The sequence below is a fragment of the Temnothorax longispinosus genome, chromosome 11 (assembly GCF_030848805.1).
Source record: "Temnothorax longispinosus isolate EJ_2023e chromosome 11, Tlon_JGU_v1, whole genome shotgun sequence".
NCBI classification, from domain to species: Eukaryota; Metazoa; Arthropoda; class Insecta; order Hymenoptera; family Formicidae; genus Temnothorax; species Temnothorax longispinosus.
This window is the reverse complement of record NC_092368.1, coordinates 4,201,136-4,226,023: the sequence shown is the minus strand read 5'-3', so window position 1 is coordinate 4,226,023 and position 24,888 is coordinate 4,201,136. Positions and strand designations below refer to the sequence as shown.

The 24,888-nt window shown below is 39.9% G+C and overlaps 4 protein-coding genes across 15 annotated transcripts in view; 1 reads left to right on the top strand and 3 right to left on the bottom strand.

Annotated features, from left to right (window-relative positions):
* Positions 1-9,393, top strand: part of Klp10a (kinesin-like protein 10A) — a 35,125-nt gene extending 25,732 nt beyond the window's left edge. For 6 of the 10 annotated variants that reach the window (XM_071793960.1, XM_071793954.1, XM_071793963.1 and 3 more), the window contains 7 exons: positions 133-556; positions 767-1,340; positions 1,579-1,828; positions 1,946-2,100; positions 2,185-2,391; positions 2,510-2,684; positions 3,105-4,641. In XM_071793960.1, the coding sequence (XP_071650061.1) occupies positions 133-556; positions 767-1,340; positions 1,579-1,828; positions 1,946-2,100; positions 2,185-2,391; positions 2,510-2,684; positions 3,105-4,222 (2,903 nt within the window). In that variant the 3' untranslated portion in view covers positions 4,223-4,641. Of the gene's footprint in view, positions 1-132; positions 557-766; positions 1,341-1,578; positions 1,829-1,945; positions 2,101-2,184; positions 2,392-2,509; positions 2,685-3,104; positions 4,642-4,892; positions 4,986-5,292; positions 6,228-6,332 lie in introns of those variants that run through there. The other 4 variants (XM_071793962.1, XM_071793961.1, XM_071793957.1 and 1 more) reach the window with 3 other exon arrangements.
* Positions 9,394-9,654: 261 nt separating this feature from the next.
* On the bottom strand, positions 9,655-17,279 carry LOC139822333 (Mothers against dpp). Of its 2 annotated transcripts, none has more exons than XM_071793967.1 (3): positions 17,076-17,279; positions 14,275-15,607; positions 9,655-14,195 (listed from the first exon to the last, which is right to left on the bottom strand). In XM_071793967.1, exons 2-3 carry the CDS (start codon positions 15,522-15,524, stop codon positions 14,036-14,038), a joined length of 1,410 nt encoding a protein of 469 aa, XP_071650068.1. In that variant the 5' UTR covers positions 15,525-15,607; positions 17,076-17,279; the 3' UTR covers positions 9,655-14,035. The 2 variants fall into 2 exon arrangements, with proteins under 2 accessions (XP_071650068.1, XP_071650067.1); XM_071793966.1 differs by having other exon boundaries at positions 16,644-17,277.
* Positions 17,280-17,627: 348 nt separating this feature from the next.
* On the bottom strand, positions 17,628-20,274 carry Fic (FIC domain protein adenylyltransferase). 2 transcript variants are annotated; one of them, XM_071793964.1, is made up of 4 exons: positions 19,954-20,274; positions 19,082-19,757; positions 18,785-18,991; positions 17,628-18,560 (listed from the first exon to the last, which is right to left on the bottom strand). In XM_071793964.1, the coding sequence occupies exons 1-4, from the start codon at positions 20,246-20,248 to the stop codon at positions 18,188-18,190; spliced, it is 1,551 nt and encodes a 516-aa protein (XP_071650065.1). In that variant the 5' UTR covers positions 20,249-20,274; the 3' UTR covers positions 17,628-18,187. The 2 variants fall into 2 exon arrangements, with proteins under 2 accessions (XP_071650065.1, XP_071650066.1); XM_071793965.1 differs by having other exon boundaries at positions 17,628-18,548; positions 19,954-20,273.
* A 1,221-nt stretch (positions 20,275-21,495) lies between these two features.
* LOC139822425 (MAP/microtubule affinity-regulating kinase 3-like) overlaps positions 21,496-24,888 on the bottom strand; it is a 208,105-nt gene continuing 204,712 nt past the window's right edge. Inside the window, exons 6-12 of the mRNA XM_071794105.1 lie at positions 24,434-24,746; positions 23,860-23,963; positions 23,658-23,768; positions 23,075-23,264; positions 22,865-22,971; positions 22,350-22,524; positions 21,496-21,721 (exon numbers count right to left, since the gene is read on the bottom strand). Of these exons, the coding sequence (XP_071650206.1) occupies positions 21,644-21,721; positions 22,350-22,524; positions 22,865-22,971; positions 23,075-23,264; positions 23,658-23,768; positions 23,860-23,963; positions 24,434-24,746 (1,078 nt within the window). The 3' untranslated portion in view covers positions 21,496-21,643. The remainder of the gene's footprint in view (positions 21,722-22,349; positions 22,525-22,864; positions 22,972-23,074; positions 23,265-23,657; positions 23,769-23,859; positions 23,964-24,433; positions 24,747-24,888) is intronic.

Sequence of the window (24,888 nt, the reverse complement as noted above, 5' to 3'; positions counted from 1 at the left end):
CGGGATGGATCACGCGAGACCAAAGACATGATTTATGTTTCTCGCCTGATTTTAATCTCGACGAAGTCGATTCGATCGCCAAGGGTAAGGAGGACAGTGCGGGCATCATTAATCCTCGTACCAATGTTTCAGCGGGTTCGAATAGGCAATTGTCACGACCGACGGGTCGCCCGACGAACATAATGTCATCAACCACGTCGGTGAACGGTCACGGCGAATCAGTTTCCGGCCTCACCGGACGCCGGGAGCTCGAGAACATACCGCCGACGCCGACGGCGGCCGTCACGCAATGCCTGATGACCCCGGTGCAGAACAGACAGCAGAAACAAGCGCAGCAGCAACAGCAGCAACAACAACAGCTGCAGCAGCAGCAGCAGCAACAAGCTCAGATAGAGAACGGCCGGGGTAGGCGATCCAATGTCGTCAAGGAAGTCGAGAGACTGAAGAAGAACAGGGAAGAAAGAAGGCAACGTCAAGCGGAATTGAAAGAGGAGAAGGAAGCGTTGATGAATCTGGATCCAGGCAATCCGAATTGGGAGTTTCTTGCCATGATAAGGTTGATATTGGCTTTCATACTTTCTGCGCTTAAAATATAACATTGTTTAAGCAATATTGTTCAATACTTAATATTAATATTATCCGTTTGAGTTACGTACCTCAAATAAATATTGCGTTGATCTTCATAGAATATCCATATGTTTAGATAATGTTTCATGATTGATAAGAGACATTATCGTTTATTGGTTTGTATTTATTTAATTTGCAGGGAATATCAAAACAGCATAGAGTTCAGGCCGTTGCGAGAGACCGACCCCGTGGAGAATCATCAGATCACTGTGTGCGTGAGGAAACGTCCGCTCAACAAGAAAGAACACACGCGCAAGGAGATCGACGTGATCAGCGTGCCTAGCAAAGATCAGATGGTGGTGCACGAGCCGAAGTCCAAAGTCGACCTCACCAAATATCTTGAGAATCAGATCTTCAGATTTGATTATGCGTTCGATGAGACGTGTAACAACGAGATCGTCTACAAGTATACAGCCAAGCCATTGGTGCAGACGATCTTCGAGGGTGGCATGGCTACGTGTTTCGCGTACGGTCAGACTGGCAGCGGCAAGACCCATACAATGGGCGGCGATTTCAACGGCAAGACGCAGGACTGCAAGAAGGGCATCTACGCCATGGTTGCCAAAGACGTGTTCAAATGCCTCAAACTGGCCAAGTATCGGCCCCTGAATCTGGTCATTTCTGCTAGCTTCTTCGAGATCTATTCCGGCAAGGTGTTTGACCTTTTGGCAGACAAGGAGAAACTGCGAGTTCTGGAGGACGGCAAACAGCAGGTTCGCTTTATATTGAAATAAAAAATTTTTATTGGCTCTAATTGCTAGATAATCGTTATTAAACTTCGTATCAATTGCTTATGTTCAATATTACACATTTTTAATTTATTTTTACACATATTGGCTATCTTCCATTATATTATCAATAGATTCCTAAATCAATTGACAATTATTTGTGGTTATCCAATTTAGCTCCATCTTAATATTTCAAAATTTTTCTCATGTCTAACAACAATAGGTCCAAATAGTCGGATTAACAGAGAAGGTCGTGGAGACTTGCGACGAAGTATTAAAGCTAATACAGCACGGAAACAGCGCCAGAACGAGCGGTCAAACGAGCGCTAATTCTAATTCATCGAGATCACACGCGGTGTTCCAAATAATAGCGCGTATCCCGGGCACACATAAGGTACACGGAAAGTTCTCGCTTATCGATCTTGCTGGTAATGAAAGGGGTGCTGATACGTCGTCCGCTAATAGGCAAACTCGTAAGTAAATGTACAATTAAATTCTTAACGACGACCGAAATGACGCTAGTGATTATAAATAATGATCTACGTCTGCTTTAGCTTTCTGACGTAATAAATGTCTATTTGAATTTTTAGGAATGGAAGGTGCTGAGATCAATAAATCTCTGTTAGCATTAAAAGAATGTATACGCGCGTTAAGCCGTAAGGGTACGCATTTGCCTTTTAGAGCAAGCAAATTGACTCAAGTATTAAGGGACAGTTTTATCGGTGAAAAATCAAAAACATGCATGGTAAATTATTTCATAATTATATTATCATAAAATAGAGATATCAAAAGAGAGACAGGCATTTGAACGGATATTAATTGTTTATAGATAGCGATGATTAGTCCCGGGATGAGTTCCTGCGAGCACTCCCTAAATACGTTGAGATACGCGGATCGAGTGAAAGAATTGGCGGCAACTGATCCTACGGAAATAAAAGCTTCGCCGACGGATGATGATAGGGGTATGAAGATTGAGGAACAGGGAAACAATAGCGTGTTATCGGATAGCGATTTAGCACAGCTTCGATCTCTCAATGTAAGTGATTATCAAACGCATAATGACAATAATAGTTAAAAAAGTTATATGTTTAATTATAATAAAAATTAAATAATTAAAATTTAACTATCAATGCGAATGATTTTCTTCTTCACAGGAAGGTGAACTCTCGCAAGATTTGTACACTTTCCATGAAGCAGTATCAGCTCTGCAGATGCTTGAAGAAGAAGTGTTGGATACGCACAAACTGGTCATGGATAATACGACTAAATTCCTTAATGACGCGCACAGTGTATTCAGCGCGACTCATGAGGTGGATTACGATCAAGAAGGTAAGATAAACGTTTGCACATTTATGTTTTTTTATTGGCTTTCCGTTTGTTACTGCTTTAATTTTCGTACACTGCGTTGTGTTGGATGGTGCACTTTCGTTAACGAGATATATAAATTATTTCTTCCGTGTGTCATCACACAGAAGCATATTTTTTTTTTTTTTTGATGTATCAAGAAAACCAGTTTTCGAATACGAAAGTTGATATTATTCAATGAGGGCTTTTAACGTCAGATTACTTGTGAAAATTTTTATGATAAAAATTCACAGGCATTATGTGGCGATAAATAACGAACCCTCTTAAGTGACGATACGTGTCGTTGAGATTATTTCGCCAATATCTTGTAAAGACTTAAAAAAGTACGAAAAAGTACGAAACGTTGTACTTGCCGGTATCACAGAGCATCGCATTTTATGACAGATACGCGCAGTAAGACTAAGGCAAATTCGATCATCACGTTAAACCGCCACCGGAGAGGCAGCAGCTCGACAAACGCGACGATAATGATAAACGACGACACGGACAGCGACACGCAGACTTTAAACACAACGGAAGTAGATACGATCGCGAAGAATTCGTTGATGTCTTCTCCCTGGAAGGATGAGATGGAGTTCAGAAGCGATTTCAGTTCGAATGACACCGAGGAAGACTCGGGCGTTCTTCCTCGTACGCCTGTCAGGTCCATTATCACGAAGAAAAGCACGACGCCCGGTCGAATTGCCAGAAAGAATTCAATTAATAAAGGCACGCCCGTGCGTTCTATTCAAAGATCCAATCAAAGTCAACGGGTGAAAGTGTCCACTAGTGACAAAAAGAATAGATATCACTGGTCTGGTACATTCCGTACTAAAACAAGCCCTAAAGGCACATCCTGTAGCACGTATTATTCGCCTCGCAAGGAGAAATCGCACGCCATAAGTAGTCTAACGAATTACAATTATTACTGCGAGGACTTCGTGAAAAAGAAATCCGGGAGCAAGGGAGATATTTTTTACCCGAACAAATTTGATCCACAAGCTGTCGACGATTCACGGCAAGATTGGATCGGCTGCCAGCCTTGTACTGACATTTGTACTGACAACTTTGAGGGACGTAACAATTTTAAAGATTACGATACTGATCAGGATAACAGCGCGTTGCCGGCAGTATTTTCTGACGTTAATATAAATTTAAGACGAAGAAAGATGACGGATGTAGGCAATAAGAATGAGAATACGTATGACGTGGACTCGCAAACAAACAATAGCATTATTTTATATTCTCAACTTGCACATGACATCGATAATGTTAATAAGGAAGATAATCTTTGCATTGTCAAAGAGTTTATCGATCCTTCGATAAATATCAAATCAAATATCAGAAAGATGATTAATTATCCGGAAGAGAAATCTGCTATTCAATTAGATTGCTATAAAATTTTGTATTCACTGCTATCTTTCTTGAAAAACGTTATTTTGTTTTTGCTGCTGCCAACAGCGTACATGATCTTTTTTATTTATGTACAAGAGAGAGAGGATAAAAAACAGGGTAACATATAATTATTTGCATAAAACAGCCATGCAGATCAATCCTCAGTCTGTAGGCGTTAAAGCTTAAAAAGATAATTTTAATTTTATGCTTTATATGTTATTATTATTTTTATTCATTCATATTTAGGATAGTGATATCAGAAATCAATATTTTATGTCTTTATATATGTGTGTGTAGTATAGTGTAAAAAAACTTGAAATGCTGTTACATAATTTTAATCTTTTAATTTAATTTGAATGAAAATGCATTCCTTCGAGCACTTGACTGTATGCACGTTTGAAATGTTATAAATACTAATTTTACGTGTGCCATAGTGATGTTAAATGTATTTGATTTTGTAACTGTATTTTTTGCGCAGCACTCGTCGTTTATCTTGTGAAATAGTTTCTATTTTAAGATTTTTTTTAATTTTAAAACAGTATTTTTTAATACACAAAATTCACTAAAATATATATGACATTTTTATAAACGTATTACAAGTCACTTATTTAAATCACATAAGTATTTTATCAATATTGTTAGTTTTTACAAAAAATATGGCTGGCCATAGTTTGGATTACAATTATAGCATAGCAAATAAAATTTTTTAGGTGCCTATACTTGTACACTTTATATAAAAATCACATTGCATTGTATACCTGTAGGAGAAATTTAATGTAATACCAGAAAACGTTACAGATTTGAGGCGGAAAAGAACAAAGTTTGAGTCACCCTACCTGAGGAGTTTCTCGTTGCGTAGACGTCTTATAGAGAGAAAACTATTTTCGGACGGTACGACAATATTATTCGATTAACAATTCTATAAAATAGTTTCAGAGAAACAGCTTGTTTTAATGTGCACCATATGTACTAATGATACGCATCACATTATTTCGTCATCTGGATATCACATGCATTTCAATCGGGTGTGAATAGATGCAATTTATATAATGTATAGATTGCATCTTCTATGCACACGAGTCAATATTTTAAAAAATTTGACTTACACCAGGATGGCTTTTACCCCTCCATATGTAGAAGCAATATTTTTACGAAGACAGATTTACAGTATTAATATCAAACTTTATATTTTTCTTAGAACGCAAACGGATATCCTGGGAGGGTAAACTCAACATTTTTCTTTTCTTTTATTGTTGTTACATATTTTTATTTTATTAAATATAATATTATCAAGTACGTTATCTTGTGAAATAGAAACTAAATAATTTTATATATATATGTGTGTGTGCTGTAGAAATTCAATTTAAATGACATGGAATTAATATTGTTATATATAAAATATGATTAGCATGTACACATTAGAAGCGTGAACGCATTATTTTATGTATGTACGCAAACCGAATTCTTGTTAGTAAATGTTATTTTTGTGGATTATTAAACTGATAGCAACGTCACACGTTAAGGATAATTATACGTTTATAAGAGAACTACTCAATGAGTCTGGCTTGTGTGCTCAGCTTAAGCTTCAATTTGTGTAACGATATCGATATTTAATTACATTTATACGTTCACATGTTACAAATAATGTTCACATTTTAATTCTGTAACTTCAGGCGCTTTCAGACTAACTTACAGCTACAAATAAGTCATTAATGTGCAAACATATACCAAAACATTCTTATTAATTTTCTTAACTATGCTTTCGTGTAAAACTAGCGCCTTTTATTTACAACTCAAGTAGCGAGTTGGAAGGAAGTTAGATTTAAGCTGCTTTAGGTATCACCTCTTATTTTAAATCACTAGTGATTATTGTTTAATTAACATTGTAACTTTTTTATTTTTATGAGTTTCATTGCCATGTGTGTTTATTGTCGTTGAAGCATTTAGACGTTACTAAACTTGTTACAAAAACTGTGATCAAAAAGCTCAGCATTACGTCTCCGGCTGGACGAACTAAAGCAGCAATGAAACTCGATGACAAATATGTGTCTGTTACCCACGTTTTAAGAAGATGTAAAGCTAAACACGATGCTCGAATAAAGCAGGGGAAATAGCTCCAGCGTTCACTTGTAATACGTCATCTCTATGTATATCCGATTTAATCCTTAACTACGCTAAGCCGATGTGTCTAATCATGCTCTTGGGTGCTCTGACGGGTGTGCGTGTTATCTGTTGCAGCATATGCCCAAAAGTGGGAGCAGTTGTTAATACAGCAACGTGACATTCTGAACGCCGCGCTCGACCAAGTCAGCCAGTTCCGCGGGCAGCTGTTGCAGGAGGAACAAATCAGCCAGAAGATGACCCGATCGCGCAACATCACCATGCGGTACAATTAAGGATGTTATAACGAACCCCTCTAGCGAACGCGAAAAAAAAAGACACAAAAAGTAATTGTCTCTCACCGGTGAAAAAAGCCCGCTTCTTATGTGTGTATCAATTTTTAATTACAAGTGCGCGCGCGCGCGCGCGCGAGAAGCAGATTTACCATGACACTAGTGCGACAGTCCATAAAAAACGCAAAATGTAACAAAACTTCATCTCTTGCCTTCGAAATTGCTACGAAATATACGCCGTCGAGGCAGCAAAGAGCTCGACTCGTAAATCTCATCTTAGCAATCATATCTTGTATCATATAACGATTCTTCTCGAATGGTCCTCCGTAGCAAGATGACAGAGTAAGAAGAAGGAATTCCACAGGAAGGGATATGTAAGGAAGCCGAAGTACGGCAGGCATAATAACAATAATCGCTTAAGAATTCACCAGCGAGAAATTAACAATTTGTTATTTTTACCGTATCAGATACGTTTATCTCGGCCGGAGTCGGCGAAGAAATTTTTTAGTCAGGATTTTTCTTTAACGCCTCTTTTAGCTTGGAACCGTAGGAAATTTTAAAGCGAATACGGAGCCACTCGCGAAGATAATAAACGAACACGTTTGTTTCGGCTCGGGGATCCAAGTTCAATACGTAATTGCATATTTTTTTTTCGAAACGAGTTTTTACGTGTTTTACATACTTTCGGGCCGCACCGAGATCAGCAAAATTTTAAGCCGTCAACGACACGTCGATACTCAATTGTATCCGTTTATCCGTTTTTTTAGATGCGAAGCACCATTGCGAATGATAATGCGTAAGCTCCACACCATCAAATGAACACTCGTTTTTTTTTTAGGCTGTAGAATGCTAGGTGTATTATTACGAGGGACCCAGTGTATTATTGGATAAAAGAAAAAGCCTTAGTGAGCCGATTTGCCAGAAAAGAAAGCAGATATGTCACGACGATACTTTGTACACACTCATTAACACGCGCATACGTACAAGTGCATACATATACACGCGTAGCGATCGACTTCTTTCGCGAACGAAATAACGACTGATTTCCGAAAGGAGGAAAAGAAAAAGATGTAACTCTTAGTTCGTAAGAAGGAAACTACCCAGCGGCGCTGATCCGGATATTTAAGTTTCTTAGTATTAATATCGTCGACGGCATCTCACAAACGGTCCTCTTTTTTTTCTTACGTTATTAAAAGTATGAGATTAAATCTTCATTTGGTTTATCAACCCATACGCCTGTGTTTTCTTCCTCACTCTACTGAATCAATACTCAATACTCGCGGAGCGGTCTCAGCGTGCGCGCAAGCTTCACAAGCTATGGATACGTCCAACGGAATACCGTCGATTTTCATGATTATAGCTACTGCAGTGAAAGTGAAGTTAATGTTTCCCCTATCAACATATTTTCTTTAAGCAAAGAAAATCGATTCTCCGTAAGATATATAAAGCAATAAATTCTTATCTTATATTTCTGATCTCTACATTCTCTAAAATGCATCGCGACAAAAATTCGATACAAATATGATGCTAATATTATAATAATACCTGGAATCAATGTGAAGACAGAAAACAATGTTCTTTGGCCGGAAATATAAAACTCCTCCAATAAATCGTAGAAAGCAGAGCTAGGGTTCACAATCAGTGTTCAGCATTCGTGTATAATTTAAGAAACGCAGTAATTTTTTAAAATATACTGTTTTTTTAAATATTTTAATGTCGACAAGACATATTCTCAGTATTTGTCTAACTCGGTCTCTAAAATATTTACAGTGTCTTATTCATGCAGGCCGACTAGTTTCTTATCACGATTTGTCGAGGATCATACATCGCATTACAATGCCAATTGCAAGGAGATATATATCGCACTGCAGTCGCACTAGACAATAGAGAGTTAAGAAGATTAATATAACGCGTATCGCACGTCACACGACTTTATCTCTCTTGATGATTTTATCCCGGATTCCCGTTCCTGTATAAGAGCGTAAGATCCTCGTGTAGTCGCGAGTTAACAATCATTACCACGTGTACGCCCGATTTTGTAAACGTGTAGAGAGCCGTTTCAATTATAACTCGAGGGAATTAAGTTACTCTCGGTCTTGAAAGCTTAGAGATAAATTAACAAAGTAACAATAATAACGCGCGGATAGAGTGGATAGATGGGAGTAACGGAACATTGACATCTGTGTTGACACAAGATTTACGATTTTTTATATAAATATATGAAGAGTACTCATAGCGCGGAGTTGTTTGAAGAAATTGTTTGAGATTACTGTTGTATCAAAGGTAAATAAGATGGTCGCGCTGCCGCCGAGGGCATGCTCTAATTTAATTCAGCGTATCGGGCGTGTTGGCGTGTATTATCGATCGGAAGCTGTGATGACCACGTATTAGAGTCATGCTTCGCTCGTCGAAAAAGTTCGTTTCTCGCTACATATCCGACGTTTTCCGATGGTTGCTAAATATGTCGCCTTGATTAACAAACGCTAAACGTTTTCGAGGCAGTTGGCGACTGCCGTAGCTCAGGCATGCGAGTATGTTCCCATCGTCGAGATTTATAATTTAGCTTTTCTTTAAGACATCACGAAAAGGATTCGCGTTTCACCACCTCGAATATAGTATTTTTTAATGAATAGAAGCGCGATAGGGAGAGATGTGAGAGGCTTAGCAATCGAAAGATGTTAGTATACTTCTTATTTTTTTATAATCGTATAATTTAATTGCGGAAGGGAGATGAGTAAATCAAACGTACGACACATACTCCCCGTCCCTACCCCTACTATATGTCGTAATTAATAGTCGACCTCTGAACTATTCTAATTCGATGTGCACAGAACATTTTTGGATACGTATGAGAGAGGTTTCACGTTGTTGCTTTATGAATGAAATAAATCAGATTGGAAAATGAACATTCCGTTACATTCCTCACCTCATCCTGATCAGTCCATCTTGATAAGATTTGAAAAGAAAATATGTATAAGTAGGGGAGAGATTACTTTTATAGAACTTCTTACGTAGTAAAACCGCATGTACTTATTTTCTGATTTTGGGCACGATCTTTGCAATACTACTTAATTTTACCAGTAAAATCTCATTCGACGCATCGAAGGGATCCGGGATGGGTGATCAAATGGCGTAATTGCGTAACGAGTACAAGTATTCAATATAGATACACAGGTAGGTATTAATTTTATTTTCATACTTGGTAGAGCTGCACAAGACAACGATTACCAAAAATGCATGCGTAGACAGCACAGGTGAAGGCGCGTGGAGACCGAGCGGATAATTTATAGGCCGTCTATGCCGAACGATACATGTTACAGCTGATCACGAAGAATTTATCCTAAGTCCCATGGACGCCGCTATCCTACCGGGCCTAAAAATTTCGCCGACGGCAACGACGACGGAAATCCTTTATCGGTGCACGGAGCGCTCAATCAGTGCTGGGATGTGTTCGAACATTTCATTCTTTTTTTTTCCCGTGGTAACAAAGTACATACTTTGTATACGCAGACCTGTTCAACTAAGTCAACCATTTACGCTAGTTTTTCATTAAAAGTCTAATCTCTTACCGTATAATATGTCACATATAACACAAAGATTTTCTATCATCTCTTCACTACATCATATACATATACCTACACACATACGTTACATATATGTATGTACGTACAACTAAAAATGTCGTTCTGTACATAAAATGTCTTTTTCACCAGAAAGAAAAGAAGAACGTGCGAAATAAAATGTACTATGTGCCACGATTTTGGCGGCTAACGCGCGTCCAACTCCGTATTGTTTTTACGATAACTAAGTTCTATTTTCTCGCAGAGGTGGCGGCTGTACAGAGATAGAGGAGGCTCGTGTGCCTACGTCGTCGCTGATAGTTGTGAACAACACGATGCAGCCACATGAGCGTCTCGAGAAATCGCACAAGGGGGAAAGAAAAAAAAAACCCGCGGTTATCTTCTCTAACGGTACAATAATGTGGAATGGATTCCGAAGAGACGTGCTCTCTCTCAAACACGGCTATCAAGATTTAATATATTTACAGCGTCACTGACGCGTGCGGAATATATCGCGCGAGCCCGTTTCCAAATCGCACCTTCGCACTTCAATCGCTCATCTATTTATTCTTCACGGCCTTTACATTAATAGACGGCTTTTCTATAAAAGGAACCGAGCGCTTCTATGTCAGGATTAACGAGCGGACGCCTGGAGCATTTTTTGATCTAAAAATGATAAGAAAATAAATGACGTAACGGTCGATAGATTAATAAGGAAAATGTATATTACGCGTTAATATATCAAATATGTAAATAGGAACATATTCATGTTTAAAAACAATAAGAGCCAGTAGTTTATCGGTTCGCAGCACACTTTACATGTATCATTAGAGATGCGCTCAGTTCTTTCTACATATCAAGGCACGAGAACTTTCCTCTCCGCAGTAGCTTGAGTGCTCGAAACTTGATTCATATCGCATGACTGTAATCATTGGACAAATATGTTAGACAAATAAGGCTCGATATCAAGCAATTCCCCGTCTGACGTTAATACATAGCGTTAATACATACGTGTACTATAGTATGTGTGACATTGCAGTGCAAACACAGAACTGTACATTTATTTTACATGCGAACAATCGAGGGGACTCTTATACAATTTTCTTCTCTTACGGGAAAACTTTTGTGCACTTTCGGATACATGTTTCACCCCTACGTTCCTGCTATTTTACATTAAAAAATTGCATATATCATGTCGCTTTTATAACTACATAATATAAAAGGCATCCAAGGCACAAACTTGGGCGGTGCGCAACAAAGTACAGTGTTCCATCAATTCTTGAGAGCGTTAAGTTTGAAGTCGAATTCTCAATTCGCAGACCTCAAAGGAAGTAGGCTCATTTCGAGGATCAGGCGCAAAAGCTTAGGCAAGATCGTTTTGTAAACGGGCTTCGCGGTTAATCTATAAATGATTTTTAGTTAGCAAGAAAACGAAGACGTGGTGATAACGTGAAATATAAGCTTACAAGTATAATCGTACGTATGAGAAACTATCTATGTACATCTTACATCGTAATGCATCGTGCTCGTTTCGAACGTGACAGAGTTCAACGTGTTGAAAAGATTTCGCAACATCATTCTAATCGTTTCGCTATTCAATAGTTCAGCGACGCGGATTACGATCGCTATAAGAGATTTCTAATTTGTGTGCATTTCTCGATAAAATATCTCAGGCAAAATCAGATCATATCTTGCAGAAAGGAACCAATTTGAAGATTCAGAAATGGCCATAAACATACAGCATTTTTTCCTACTTATTTTTACAGTTTTATCTTCTAATATAGAATACTGATCGGTTCCTCCCGTACAAAATTCGATCAGATTAACTACCATTGTATCAAACAATAAATTTTCCTTAAAACGGGCTGAAAGTATCTTACATTTTACCTTTTTTTTTTTATTCGTCGTTTATTGTCTCCATCGCTTGTGCACTTAGCGCAATTGTACCACATGCAATATCGAATAAACATTCTGTCGACGTTTACGTTTGTACGTTTGTATCCTGTTCTAATTGTATCCAATTATAAATTACATCTTATTCTTTCTTTATCACTTAATTAAGCAAATGGCTTATCTCTTACTAGTTTTTTTTATCTAACATGGAAAAATTATAACGCTATCAGCCAAATAAGTAGCCTTGTTCCCCTTCATACTTTCTTTTGTTTATCACCGAATCGCAAATTTGCCAAATAGCAAAGAATCACAGCTAGGCACACATCGGCAAAACTAGTGACAGCAAATGGCAGTGAAATAAGATGGTATTGTCTATAATTAGGCACTGTTAATATCTGACGGCTTTAAGACACTCGTAGAATCCGTGTACTTTCGAGATACTCGATTTAAGACTTTAAAAATGTGATTACATACAATGAAAAAATTGCATTTATCTGATGAAATATCACAGTGCGTCAAATTAAACATATTATGCGAATATTTCAATTCTTTTTGGCACTTTTCGTAATGTAAAAAAAGTAACAAACGTAATATCAAGCTTAGCTCCAATCAATTAATAAACGTAACTTTTTCGTCAAGCAATGTATAAACTTACTAATAGATGACTTCTTTTCCATTACACACACACATACACACAACACACTTGTATATACGTGTGTAGGACAATTCCCATACAGAAATATATATACAGCACATAAAATTTCATATATTTATAACACATAAAACTTACCTAACCGTGTACTGTTTTTAGGAATTGCAATACGGAAAGCATGTTGCACAATACAATAATCGAGAAAAGTACAATGCAATGTAATGTACATAGAGATGGAGCAAACCATAGATCTTTCTGTAGATTAGCGAGTTTGTTTCAACATATCATCGGACGCAGTTAACTTTTCCGATAGTCAACATGAGATCAACGTCCAATACCTTACATTGAAATATAGATCGCATCATTCATCAATGACTACGTTTACAAAGCGGTTTGTAATCCGGTTTAGTAACTACCGTATACCATCCGATCCAAAATTTTTCTTTCCCGATCATAACGATTATTTAAATATGAACCTATTTTGATACTCTGAACACTTGAAACAATCTTTGATATATATTGTATACTAAAAGTTGTAGTTTAAGTATCGAAAAAGCTCATATTTAAATAATTATTATGATCAAAAAAAGAAAAATTTTGGATCGGATAGTATATACGGTAGTTATTAAATCGGATTACAAGCCGTCGTAAACGTAGTCAATAAGAGCCCGCACTATTATAAGTCGTTTAACGATAAATTTGAGTAGATCTATATAGACATTATAGACGTAAATGTACTTTAAAGCACACACGTAACTTAACAGACATAATCGTGAGATTATGCTTAATTCAAACGACAGAAAATATCTTTTCTTTTCGCTTCCTATAATTTGAAGAACTGATTTTCTTCTTTACCAAGCAATTGCAATCATATATTTCTTTTTTTTTCATCACAATCAATTTTAAAATTGTCTAAGGCTTCAATTAAAAGGATTCTGTTTGTATTCCGACATTGACAAATACCTCCACAATAAGTCTCCGTATAAAATAAAGTATTAGGCTGATGCATAGATTTGAAAAATATTTCTTTTTTTATATATACCATTATTATATCTCTATATATACACAATTCTGTCCCTATGTAACAGCCAAAGAGTTTTACAGCGTCTAAGTGTATACATTCCGCGATTACGATAACTCCCAAAGATCATTAAATATCTTTTTCTCGCGTAATTTCTCGTAAATTCTTATATATTTCTTTTGAACATTACATTTCTCGCTCATTTTATTATCATTTTTCTCCATAAAATAGTATTTTTTTTAACATAGGTATAACATAGGGCTGAGGGCAACTTACTGTAATTGTATCTCGTCTGTGCACAGTCTCCGTAACTCTCACATGTGTGTGGCAAATACCAGCCAATATATATAAACTCTTAAAAGTGCATCGAGACTAATTGTCCTTTTCTTTTAAAATAAATTTCTGCGATGCGTGCATATTACTTATGACACAGAACTTATGGCATTGTGAGGCGGACCCATCTGCGTTAACACTTTGTCTAACCATTGCAAAGGTCCGTGCAAATGTGCTTCGATCCAGCAAGGAGTCGATGTAACATCCTGCCTGTGGTACTCCGCACCCCATCCCTTTACGAAAGACATTCTGTAACCAACAGAATAATAAATGTAATTATATTACTAAAATTTCTTATTGTGCAAGTATGTTGTGAATGTTATATTACCTAATCGTACACATCTTCGTTAACTCGTAGACAGCTTCGAAACCATGGTTCACGCTTTGCGATAAAAGCTGGGCAAATTCTTGATTGTTGAATATCTTCAACGAACATCCCGGTGGAATCTTACAAACTGTACTGGGATGAAAGCCGTGATGGTGATTACAATTTCTAGATTGTACAAATATCGCGGAGTCCGAGAGACATTCAGCATAAACCTCTCCCCCAACGTAGTACAGATGCACTCCTTTGCCTATGTGCCGCCTCGTGTTCTCTATCGTAGAATTTCGGTTCACATTGGACAGCTGCCCGAGGCAGAAGCGATCGTTGTTATTACTCGGATTTGTAAAGCCGTCAATAATCACGGAGTGCGAGTGACAATGAAACACCTCGCCCACCCGACAATTCAGCTCGTAATAGGCGATCGAGGCCCAGTAAGGTGGTTCTTGGTAACAGACGGCTGTAGCTGTTTCAATTGGCGTGCTCGTGTCCATTGGAACCGAGTCCGACGACGTGGTTTGCCCGGTCTGAGAGCCATCTTCGGGCGGAGAGTACGCTGGCGGCGGTGTCTCCGGTAATCCATTGGTACCGTACGGGCTCTGTGGGTTTGGCAAAGTCGTACTCCCGGGACTGGGCACGGAACCGACGGAGGACATGGGCGACGTCGGATTAACGCCGCTCGTAGAACCGGCGTTAAAACCGCTAGACGAATAGGACACGTTGTGCGGCATGCTTGGATCGGCCAATTGCTGAAATGGCAACAGAGAATGGCCGGGCGCATATTCCGAGTGTCTAGGAACCAATACCGGTGGCAGTACCGGGCTCTCCACCCTTTTGTAGTGATAGGGATTGATGCAGACTTCCTTCTGCTTGGCAGAGAATGGATATTGACACAGGTCCAGCGGTTTTAACTCGTGATGCGACTGGAGGTCCGGCCATCGCCAGACTCGGCAATATATCACGTGCGGCAAACCCTTGCGGTGCGAAACCTGCAATCTGCCGTCTAAACTTCGAGGAATCGTCACGCATTTACTGGGCGTTCCAGGGCAGCTCAGCGCACGCTCCAGTTCCTCGATCGCGCCCTTTCGCTTCTTGAGTTTCTTCACCAACGAGTCCACTGCTTTCTCAGCCCATTTCTCCTCCTCGTCCCCTTGCTTCCAGCCGAGCAATTTTTTCACAGCCGGGCTGGTGAACGAGAATAAACTGTTTAACGAAGACATAGGTCCAGAACTTGAGGCTCCTTCCTCGTCATCCATATTTAAAAGATGACGTATCAATCAAGAGTAACGGATACACATAATATTCTTGTCCACGTCTATAAAGAAACTTCGTCAGCGATCTGAAATCATAGATATTTCTCGATTTACGATAAAATCTGCAAAATGGGACAATTCTATCTTACACGCACAATTGATTATAAAACAATGAGCTTCATTCTTTATTCAAATTCTTGAAAAACATCAAACTTTTGCTTAAGATTTTACCAAAGCTTACTTCTCAGATTACAAAATGGATATATACGCTTTAATTTGTATATATTAATGTGTATATTTCTCTCAATACATTCATATGAGTGATATATTATAATCCGTGTACTATCCAATTTATATTTATATTTAGATATACTCAAAACTCTTCAGCTCCATCAACTTTAGATTCGCTTTTTTTTTCAGAAGATGAGTTTTCTTTTATTGCTGGACAAAGCGCGAATTCGTCGGTCACCCATCCGAATTTTTGCGATGCTATTTTTATAGGAATGTGAGTTTTGGCATGCTCCTCCCACCGCTACGTCAACTCGGCGACAAAGAGCAAAATCCCATAAATATTATAATTGGATATTTCAAATTCTGATGGAATATCTTGGCCACTTATCTGGCAAAAGTTACAAATCTCAGTTACAGAAATACGATTTAGCCAATTTGATATTAACGATTTATTGACTTCGAATCGGAATACGGAAGCAAATTCACCCCGCGTCCCAGTCAAGTAAGTATCTCCGTCCTTCGTTAAATTTATTTAGCGACATTGTCAGCGAATATAGTTTTGCGGGCGCGGCAGGCGCGTTTTCAAAAAAACGGGCAAGGTGGTCCAACGAGTGTTCGGAGTCTCGGAGTGTTAACGTCGCGTGTATGGTGCATGGTTAACCGCGCGCCGCGGAGCGAGCAGCGAGCGCTTCCGTCGAACGAAGAAAAAAAGAGGCGAGGAGAGAGAGAAAGAGAGAAGAACCTGACGCGCCGGAAGCGCACGCCGCGCGGACTACACCCTTCCCCGAATCGGCGTGTGCGGGTGCGGGAGCACCGCGCACCGCGGCGGCTCCCGCCGCGCCGATACCGCGCGCGCCACCGCTCTCGTCGCAACATCTCGCATCAACTTACGCGCGACTCCCTGGCGATTCAGCATTTGTTTTTACCACTGTCTCCCACTCTTGCCGCCTATCGTCCATCGACGCCACGCTCTCGCCATTACGATCTCTCGGCCCAGCGCAAAAAGCGCCCGCGGGGTTATCGATTGCGCCGTTCGACTGCCGTGGTGCTGTTGGGCTGGCCGGCCCCTCGCACCCGCGCCCGACGGCCAATTCCGCGAAACGCCAACGGACGTCCGAGATCGATCCCGAATCAATCTCGCATCGCGGCGCACCGCCGTCCCGCGTCGCTGCGCCCGCCGCGATCTCGCCCCGTTACCATTCCGAACGTGCACGGGGTCGACAGCTATACTACGACGACCGTCGGCGACGGGCCGGGCCAACCCTCCGGCTCAGATCCCCCGAATTTCGAACGGCGAACTCACGAAGGTTTCGCGCACCTCACCTCGTTCCACGAAACCTGCGATTCGACTCCCCGTCCCGTCCCCGGTCCCGTCAACTCCGCGCGGAACACTCGGCGATACTCGACGCGCGCGCGCATACACGTCCACCTCGCACGCGGCGACACTGTGCAAGTGTGCACGACGAATGTTTACTCGGGAAATCGCGCGAATCGCGCCGAGGCAAGGCGCTTATTGCAACGCTGCGTCTAAATCGCCAGACGCCATGTTCGTCCAATCGGGACGCGGGCCAATCGCGCTCATTAATGCGCATCGAGTCGAAAAGTGCAGCGCAATAGCGATTCTTTAACGTGATTGGTTCTTGCCTTTGGTTCTTTCCGGAATTCAAGTCTAGAGACCAATCGCAATGAACGCAGTCGATAGGCCTGTTTCTTTTTAGTTGAACTTCTTGTACGGTTTAACCTTCCTTTTTCTTTTCACGTTGAAGGGAAAAAAGAAGGCGAACTGTGCAAAAAGTTTAGCTGAAAAGAACAGACCTGGTATCAACAGGTTCCAAAATTCGCCCGAAAAATATTAGTCTTACACCCAAGCAAATATACACATAGCAGATCTCACTCTTTATTCTATTAATCACTTAATTTTAATTTTAATAAGGCGACTAATGGAATAATTTTAATAACAATTTTAATTGAATAACATGATGAGATTTTCTCCATAATCGAGACAATGTTAATTTGCTCCCGTTGTAAATTAATATATAATACGTACTTTCGTAATTTGCTATCACATTTATTATATACACTATAAATATAAATTAATTTACTCTATATTAAGTAGAGAATGGAAGAGATTCGTATTTACATGGACACACGGTAAAATTGGCAGCTCATAAATAACAATACATTTAGATCACACGTCAATAGGCATAGAACAAGTATGCTTCAGTTCTGATACCGTGGATAAATGTCATTTTAACAGTTGTTGATATTCTCGTTAGATTATCTCGTTAGATTATCTTGATTTTTAGATTATGTATGTTATTTAAGCCTAGTTTAACTTTCAAACTTTAAAAATTTTAATTATCAATAAATAATAATATTGAATATAAATAATATTAACGTTCTTTGGTCTCAAAAATACTTCAGACGTTACGTTTTCAATCATTTTCCAGTATTTCATTGTTATCATCCTCTAGAATAATCGTATTGTGCTTTTCCGTAAACAACGTCTCTTGACTGAGTGCAGGAACTTGTCGAGAAAATTCACTAGTCGCCCATAAGAATAAATCCAAGGTCTGCTCCGTGCATTCCGCTATGAATCTCACGAACGGTCGAACATCTCCGGCGTTGGCTAGTTGCAAATACTCGTAATACTTATGGCGATGCTGTTTGTGAATAATAACAGGTGGATATCCAGCTTGCATGAGTATCATGTTCATGAGCAAGCGGGACGTTCTGCCGTTTCCATCGGTAAATGGATGTATATGTACCAGTTTATAATGTGCGAGAGCCGCGTACCTGTAAAGGAAACTTTCCCGATTAATATTCTTTGCTGAATCCTCTCAGAAAATCTCAAACAAAAATAAATGCGAATGAAAATACACATAGAGGGTGTTTTCCATTTAATGACACAAGTCGACATAAACGTTCTATCTCTTTTTTGGCATTCAATGAGTAACAAAGACGGAATGACACTTTTGTCGACTTGTGTCAGTAAATGGAGAGCACGCGGTATAAATGTGAGATTCGCTCACCTCACTGGATGCATTCTGATGGCTTGTTCGCTGTTCAACCATAATACAAACTCCTCCATCAGGTAATGTATACTGTCGGGACCTGGAGGTATATGGCCGCCAACGTACACCTGAGTCCTTCGAAATTGGCCGCCTTCAACGGGATCTACGTGTCCCAGAACACGCCTGTGTATCTCCAGTATATCTTTTATGGAGATAGACCCTACTCTGAAACATATTTATGGATAATTATTAAACTGGCAATGACAAAAACATTTTTATTGCTTTTGTAAAATTATTTATGCTGTAAAAACTCACCTATTTACCAAGGTCGCGTTGATATACTTCATGGCAGCGTCTAATCCAATGATTTCATTGTGTTCGTCGATACTCTTTCCAGAGACTGCGATACGGGTCTCGACTATAGCTCTCGTCTGTGCCAGATTCATAGTATTTCCCTCGATCCCGACTGTGTGATAGATATGTTGGAAGTAAGCCTCCTTTTTGGCGCGTATCAATGCAGCATTGTTATCAGGTATGTTAGACAGCGTGTTCCTCTTGTCGTCGATGCGCCTGAGCATTATTCTGTCATGTTCCTCGACCACGCGAGCTGTCCTTTGACTATTTATTAAAGCACCCTCGTGATTCGGCTTGTAAGTTAAAGCGCGCACGTAAAATTCATTGGCTTTGATGACATTGTTCTGCGTGTGCTCCAAAAATTCCCCATAATAGTTCAAGACGTCGGGATGGCAAGGCGCCAACGCCACCGCATGTTGAAACAATTTTATAGCTTTCTCCTGCTTCCCAGATAATTTCATGTCTAGGGCTAAGTGCAGAGATGTCAGGGCCTCCGCTGTCGACGCCGCGGTACACTGAACCTTACCGAGCTGGGTGTTGCTCTGCGAAATGGTGAGCATATGATCATCGTAGACGTCCAAAATACCTTCCGAGGTAAGTGGCACAAATACGGAACGGCCGTGATGGAGTTCCTGTTCTGGAAGGCGATGAAATAAACTTGTGACATCATGACGTTAACCGTCGCTTTTCGTTTCTATTCAAATCGCAGCATGCGAATGATCTTACACTGCGAGACAAGAGATATCTATGCCCTGCGAGCTGTCAGAAATGGTACGCAGCAAAAAAAAAAACGGAGCACCCAATCTCTCGAAAAGGCGGTCATTTCAGCTCACCCGTAGAATCGACGTCGATGTATCTCGACACCAGCGTACTGATAACAGCGATCGCGATCCCGAGGATGAAGACGAAGGGGACGAGGAGTCTCAGTGGCATATCGTACGTGGAGCCCGTGGCATCCCCGCGCCTCGCGGGAGCCTTCACGTGAGAGGCCTTGCCATGACGTACGTAACAGCCGTAAACGAATGCCGGCAGCATCTCTCCTCGCTGTACTCGACGATCTCGCTCCGGGCGGCAAAACGTGGCATGCTTGTCAACCGTGTCGCTCGTACGTACGTGCCCATTGCCCATGTGACGCAACGCGTCTCGCTCGCCGACGACGACGTCAGCCGACGCGACGCGTCCATGTGGTTCGCCGGGATTGGCCGGCGCCCGTGCGCCTCGCGCGTCATTGGTCGTTCCGTCCCGCCGTTCCGAGTTTATCGTTCTCTCGCGTCACCCGGTGTCCCGAAAAATCGCGACGCTTTAAAAAAAAATTAATGAAACATTCGTACATTCGTACGATCGAATTCCGCACGATACCTCTCGACTGACAACCGCGCCGGTAATTTTCGCTCGTTCGTCGATGAGATTTGCCGACCGACGTGCGTCCCGTTTCAAACGTTCCGCCGCGCGCCGGTCCTTCCTACCCCCACTCCTCCACCTTCCCCAATTTGAAACTTGGCTGTTTCACTTTTCGGCCCGTTCGCGCGCCCGTCGAGCGTCTTCCCCGATCGGAGCGTAAGTATGTGGCGTGCCGTCGAAGGCGTCGAATGCGAAATGCGGCTGGACGACCGAAATGCGCTAATTAAGCTCGTGCTCGTCTCCTTGCAGCTCGAGCGGAGGGCGCGGCGCGAGGGTGCGTTTCGCACCGTATTTCGCGAAAGGGAGCTGGAACGGACGGACGCCGGGGAGTTAAAATGGCCGTTACTTCGTACGCGAAAAGCGCGACGTCGATCGGCGACGGAACGTGCCGGACGAATCTTAGGATTCTTAGGTACTACTATCCGATTGTTTTACAATTGGCTATCGTTGATATTGTATAAGAGTATAATTATGTTATACGAGAGTATAATTTGCAGCTCGAGCGCAGAGCGCGGCGTGCGAGCGCGTTTCGCATCGTATTCCACGAACGGGAGCTGTCGAAGCTGAACGGACGCCGCGGCGCCGGGGAATCAAAATGGTCGTATATACTTCGTTCTCGAAAAGCGCGGCGTCGATCGGAGACGGAACATGTCGGACGACTGCTTAGGTACTAACTGCCTGTATTACGTTCTTGTTATACAATTGTTTATTATTTATTATATATTATATAAGAATATGATATTATATATATATATATATATATATATATATATATATATATATATATATATATGTTATATGAGAGTAGCTCCCGATTAGGTTAGAGATTTTTACTAATAAGCGAGAGACGCACCAACAATGTCGCGTCCACCTAAATTTTATTAGAAATCATCACACAAAAAATAATACAAAATAGCTTCATATATATAACGAAAATTATTCATTAAGTAAAATTAATTTGGAGCGGTTGAGATATTCTTTAATTGATGGGGAATACGTGCGAACAATTTAACGCGATTTACATCCAAATCTCGATAGACACGTGTATTTTCTATTCGTCTAATTCATCGAAACCGAGAACATCACCGTTTTTCGTGCTTCATCTTAAAGATGCTTCTAGTTTCATGTATCTCTTCTAATTTTCGCACTTCCGACGCGACATCGCCACGGTGGAGCAAGTATCTTTTTATGAAAGCTCTCCTGAAAAGTATGATCGTGTGTCGTATAAATATCGAAATTAGATCGGTTTAGGGCCGGTTGTTCCAACCTGTTGGTAAACTAACTAGCAGTTAAATCATATATATGTGTCTTTGTTTATCTTTTACATTAGACAAAGATAGACATATGATTTAACTGTTAGTTAGTTTACCAACCTAGGTCGAAACAACCGGCCCTTACTTAGGGCTGGTTGTTCCAGCCTGTTGGTAAACTATCTAATAGTTAAATCATATATGTATGTTTTTGTTTATCCTTTACATTTGACAAGGATAGACATGTGATTTAACTATCAGGTAGCTTACCAATATAGGTTGGAACAACCAGCCCTTAGGGCTGGTTGTTCCAGCCTGTTGGTAAACTACCTAATAGTTAAATCATATATGTATGTTTTTGTTTATCCTTTACATTGGACAAAGATAGACATGTGATTTAACTATCAGGTAGCTTACCAATAGGTTGGAACAACCGGCCCTTAATCGATAATTACGCCGTTAGCATTATCTTTCTGTAAAAGCGACGTAACCCGGCATTGCTTAGAAAAATTATTTTACATTTCGGTATCATTTTTTAGTTCTTTGATTATTATTTATTTGAAAATTTAGAATCTTACTTTAATTCGCGAAGCAGGCACGCTTTCGCTGCTAACGCGCGAATAGGTTTGCAAAGTCCAAGGACTGGGCAGTACTTTGCAATCCACTTTGCAGACCTTAGCGATGCTATGGCTTTTTTCCATTTTTTTAGAAACATTACAGGATGTAGAATTTCTCGACTTCCATGTCTCGCCTCTATTTACAACCATGGCAATTAATATAATAAATAATAACTATAAATTTAATAAGTGGCTAATACGCGTTTAAATCATATAGAGATGTACGTACGATAGAATTTCTGTTCTACATTCTTTTTTCTCTTATCTTCCAGGCGCAATTTAACTCAATTTAACTCGAAGAGTTCAAAGTTCAAAGGTGGGAGAAAAAAGGAAAAGAAGTTGAAGTTGTATCATGCTTATATCAGCCTTATATTAAATGTATAATTTTTATATAAACGAGCCAATTAATTTTATTTTCAATTAATATATGGCTATGCAAAAATACATTTCTATTTTAACGTTCTATCGAATGGTACCTGTACGATCGTCGATTCGAAATCTTATCGTCCTGATTTTTAATAATTTGCGGCGCACGACTCTGCTGGTTTGATAAGAAGGTGTCCGTGATATCGTAACAAATTTTCTGAAAAGACGAGAAATTAACAATGGCTAAGGATCTCCGTGTGATCGACGTGATCGTAATCGTTGGGATTGGGGACGTGGGGCAAAAGGAAGTCGAATTTTACGTAATTTCTCCGTTCCTCGGAAGAGCGATTTTCGTTTCCGGAACGGCATCGCCAGTTCCACATCGTGGAACCGTGTAATGAGGATTTCTTGACCGATCGATCTTGCAGCTGGCCGCGTCGCATGACAATTATGCGATCGGTATTGTCAGAGTTCCCGGATGTACCGTTTCGAAAATTATCTTTCGTCGTTCTGTATCAATATAGTAAAGGAATCTTCATGCTATTGGATAGTTTTGCAAAAATATATTGTGTATATATAAAGAACACTTTTTCTTTATATATAAAAGAATTTATTTTATTCATCGGTAATATATGCAAGATGTCTTAAAATTGCCACTATTTAATACAATAAAATATCATAATATGGAATAATCAAATAAACATGAATATTCGTTATAAAAGACACTTGCAATTAAGATTTGCTAATTTTAAATTTTATTTGGCTATATATTCTGCTGGACTTCATTTTTCTTTTTGAAAGAGATATGTACAGAAATATTTTACAAAGAACACTTTCTCAAGAATTGTATTTTAAAAAATTTACATAATTATATTTTATATAGTTTTATATTTTAATTGTCACCTGATAGTCATGGTCGACGATGAAATGTCTTCAGTTCGACACGTGGAATTGCGAAGAAGTCGCGGTGCTAACTGATAAACAGCAGCGGCTGCTTGTTGCAATTTGTGCTCTCTGTTGAAAATAAAAGTGTTCGGATATGAATAAATTATAACGTGAAATAACTTTCTCGAAAAATGTCTTCTCCCTTAATTGACGTACTTACTTAATATTATACATGCCGCCGACTTCTCCGTACTTTCGTCTCATTATTTCAGCCTCGACAGCAGCCGTGGTTGTTCGCATTGCCGTCGCGATCTCGTTCACTATCTATAATAATCAGCGATGCAATCACCTTGCACGAGTATTTCGTATGGCGTTACTAATTGGCGCATATTTTAAAGCCGACCAAAAAACCGCAGAATAAATGCAGCAGTAAAATTGAAAATTCAGTGCATAATAACGCAGAATGTACAACCAGCGGGAAAATAAGAGGGTTTGTTAAATTTGTAAATTGTATTTTATCACGAATAATGAAAGCGTAGGTTTGATAAAACTGAAAAATTTATCTCGCGAATAATAGAAGCATTTATCAGGAAAACAAATTAAAGAGATGTAAAATATGGTTAAAAAACATTATTGAAATATATCAAGGTTTGAATAGTTCTTTAAATAGAATGAAAAATATGAAAAAGAGAATCAAAAAATCGTCGGGATAATGTATGCCGTGTTTTCTATACATGTTTCTCTTTGAATTCCACGATTACGTCGAGGATTCTGGAGTATCTTGCATATATTACCGAGGCGTGATTGGAGACGTTCAAATCGTCTTCAGAGCGAAGATGAAAATTGCTCTTCGACGACGCGAGGATCCACGGGTGGTGAAGGATCTCTCGAATGGTGATCCTCTCGCGAGCCGATGGGACGAGTAGGCGGTTTATCAGGTTCCTGCATTCGATCGACGTTCGGCACATGGCTTTTTCCTGAATCGATGTCAAGCCCCTGTTGATCTGGATCATCAACCTCCGTCGACGTTCCTCCGACGATGTCCATTCGTCGCGGGGACACAGAAATGGAAGTCGACCGATGGTCATTCCATATAGAACGACTCCTCTGCTTGTCACATTGCATATAATGTTTAGACATTACGCCAAAGAGTGTCTTTATACATGCTGTATCAATAATTGAAGAGCGGAATGCGAAACCGCCAAATTTACTTCTCTTAACACTATATGATTTGAGTTATATTTAAAAA

Excerpts from the sequence above, each read along its gene's own strand:
- LOC139822333 (XM_071793967.1), bottom strand. The coding sequence starts at position 15,524 with ATGGATGACGAGGAAGGAGCCTCAAGTTCTGGACCTATGTCTTCGTTA. Across the intron at positions 14,196-14,274 it reads ACGAAGATGTGTACGATTAG|AATGTCTTTCGTAAAGGGAT; the intron begins GTAATATAACAT and ends TGTTGGTTACAG.
- Fic (XM_071793964.1), bottom strand. The coding sequence starts at position 20,248 with ATGGGCAATGGGCACGTACGTACGAGCGACACGGTTGACAAGCATGCC. Across the intron at positions 19,758-19,953 it reads CATCGACGTCGATTCTACGG|AACAGGAACTCCATCACGGC; the intron begins GTGAGCTGAAAT and ends ATCGCCTTCCAG. Across the intron at positions 18,561-18,784 it reads ATCAGAATGCATCCAGTGAG|TTTCCTTTACAGGTACGCGG; the intron begins GTGAGCGAATCT and ends TAATCGGGAAAG.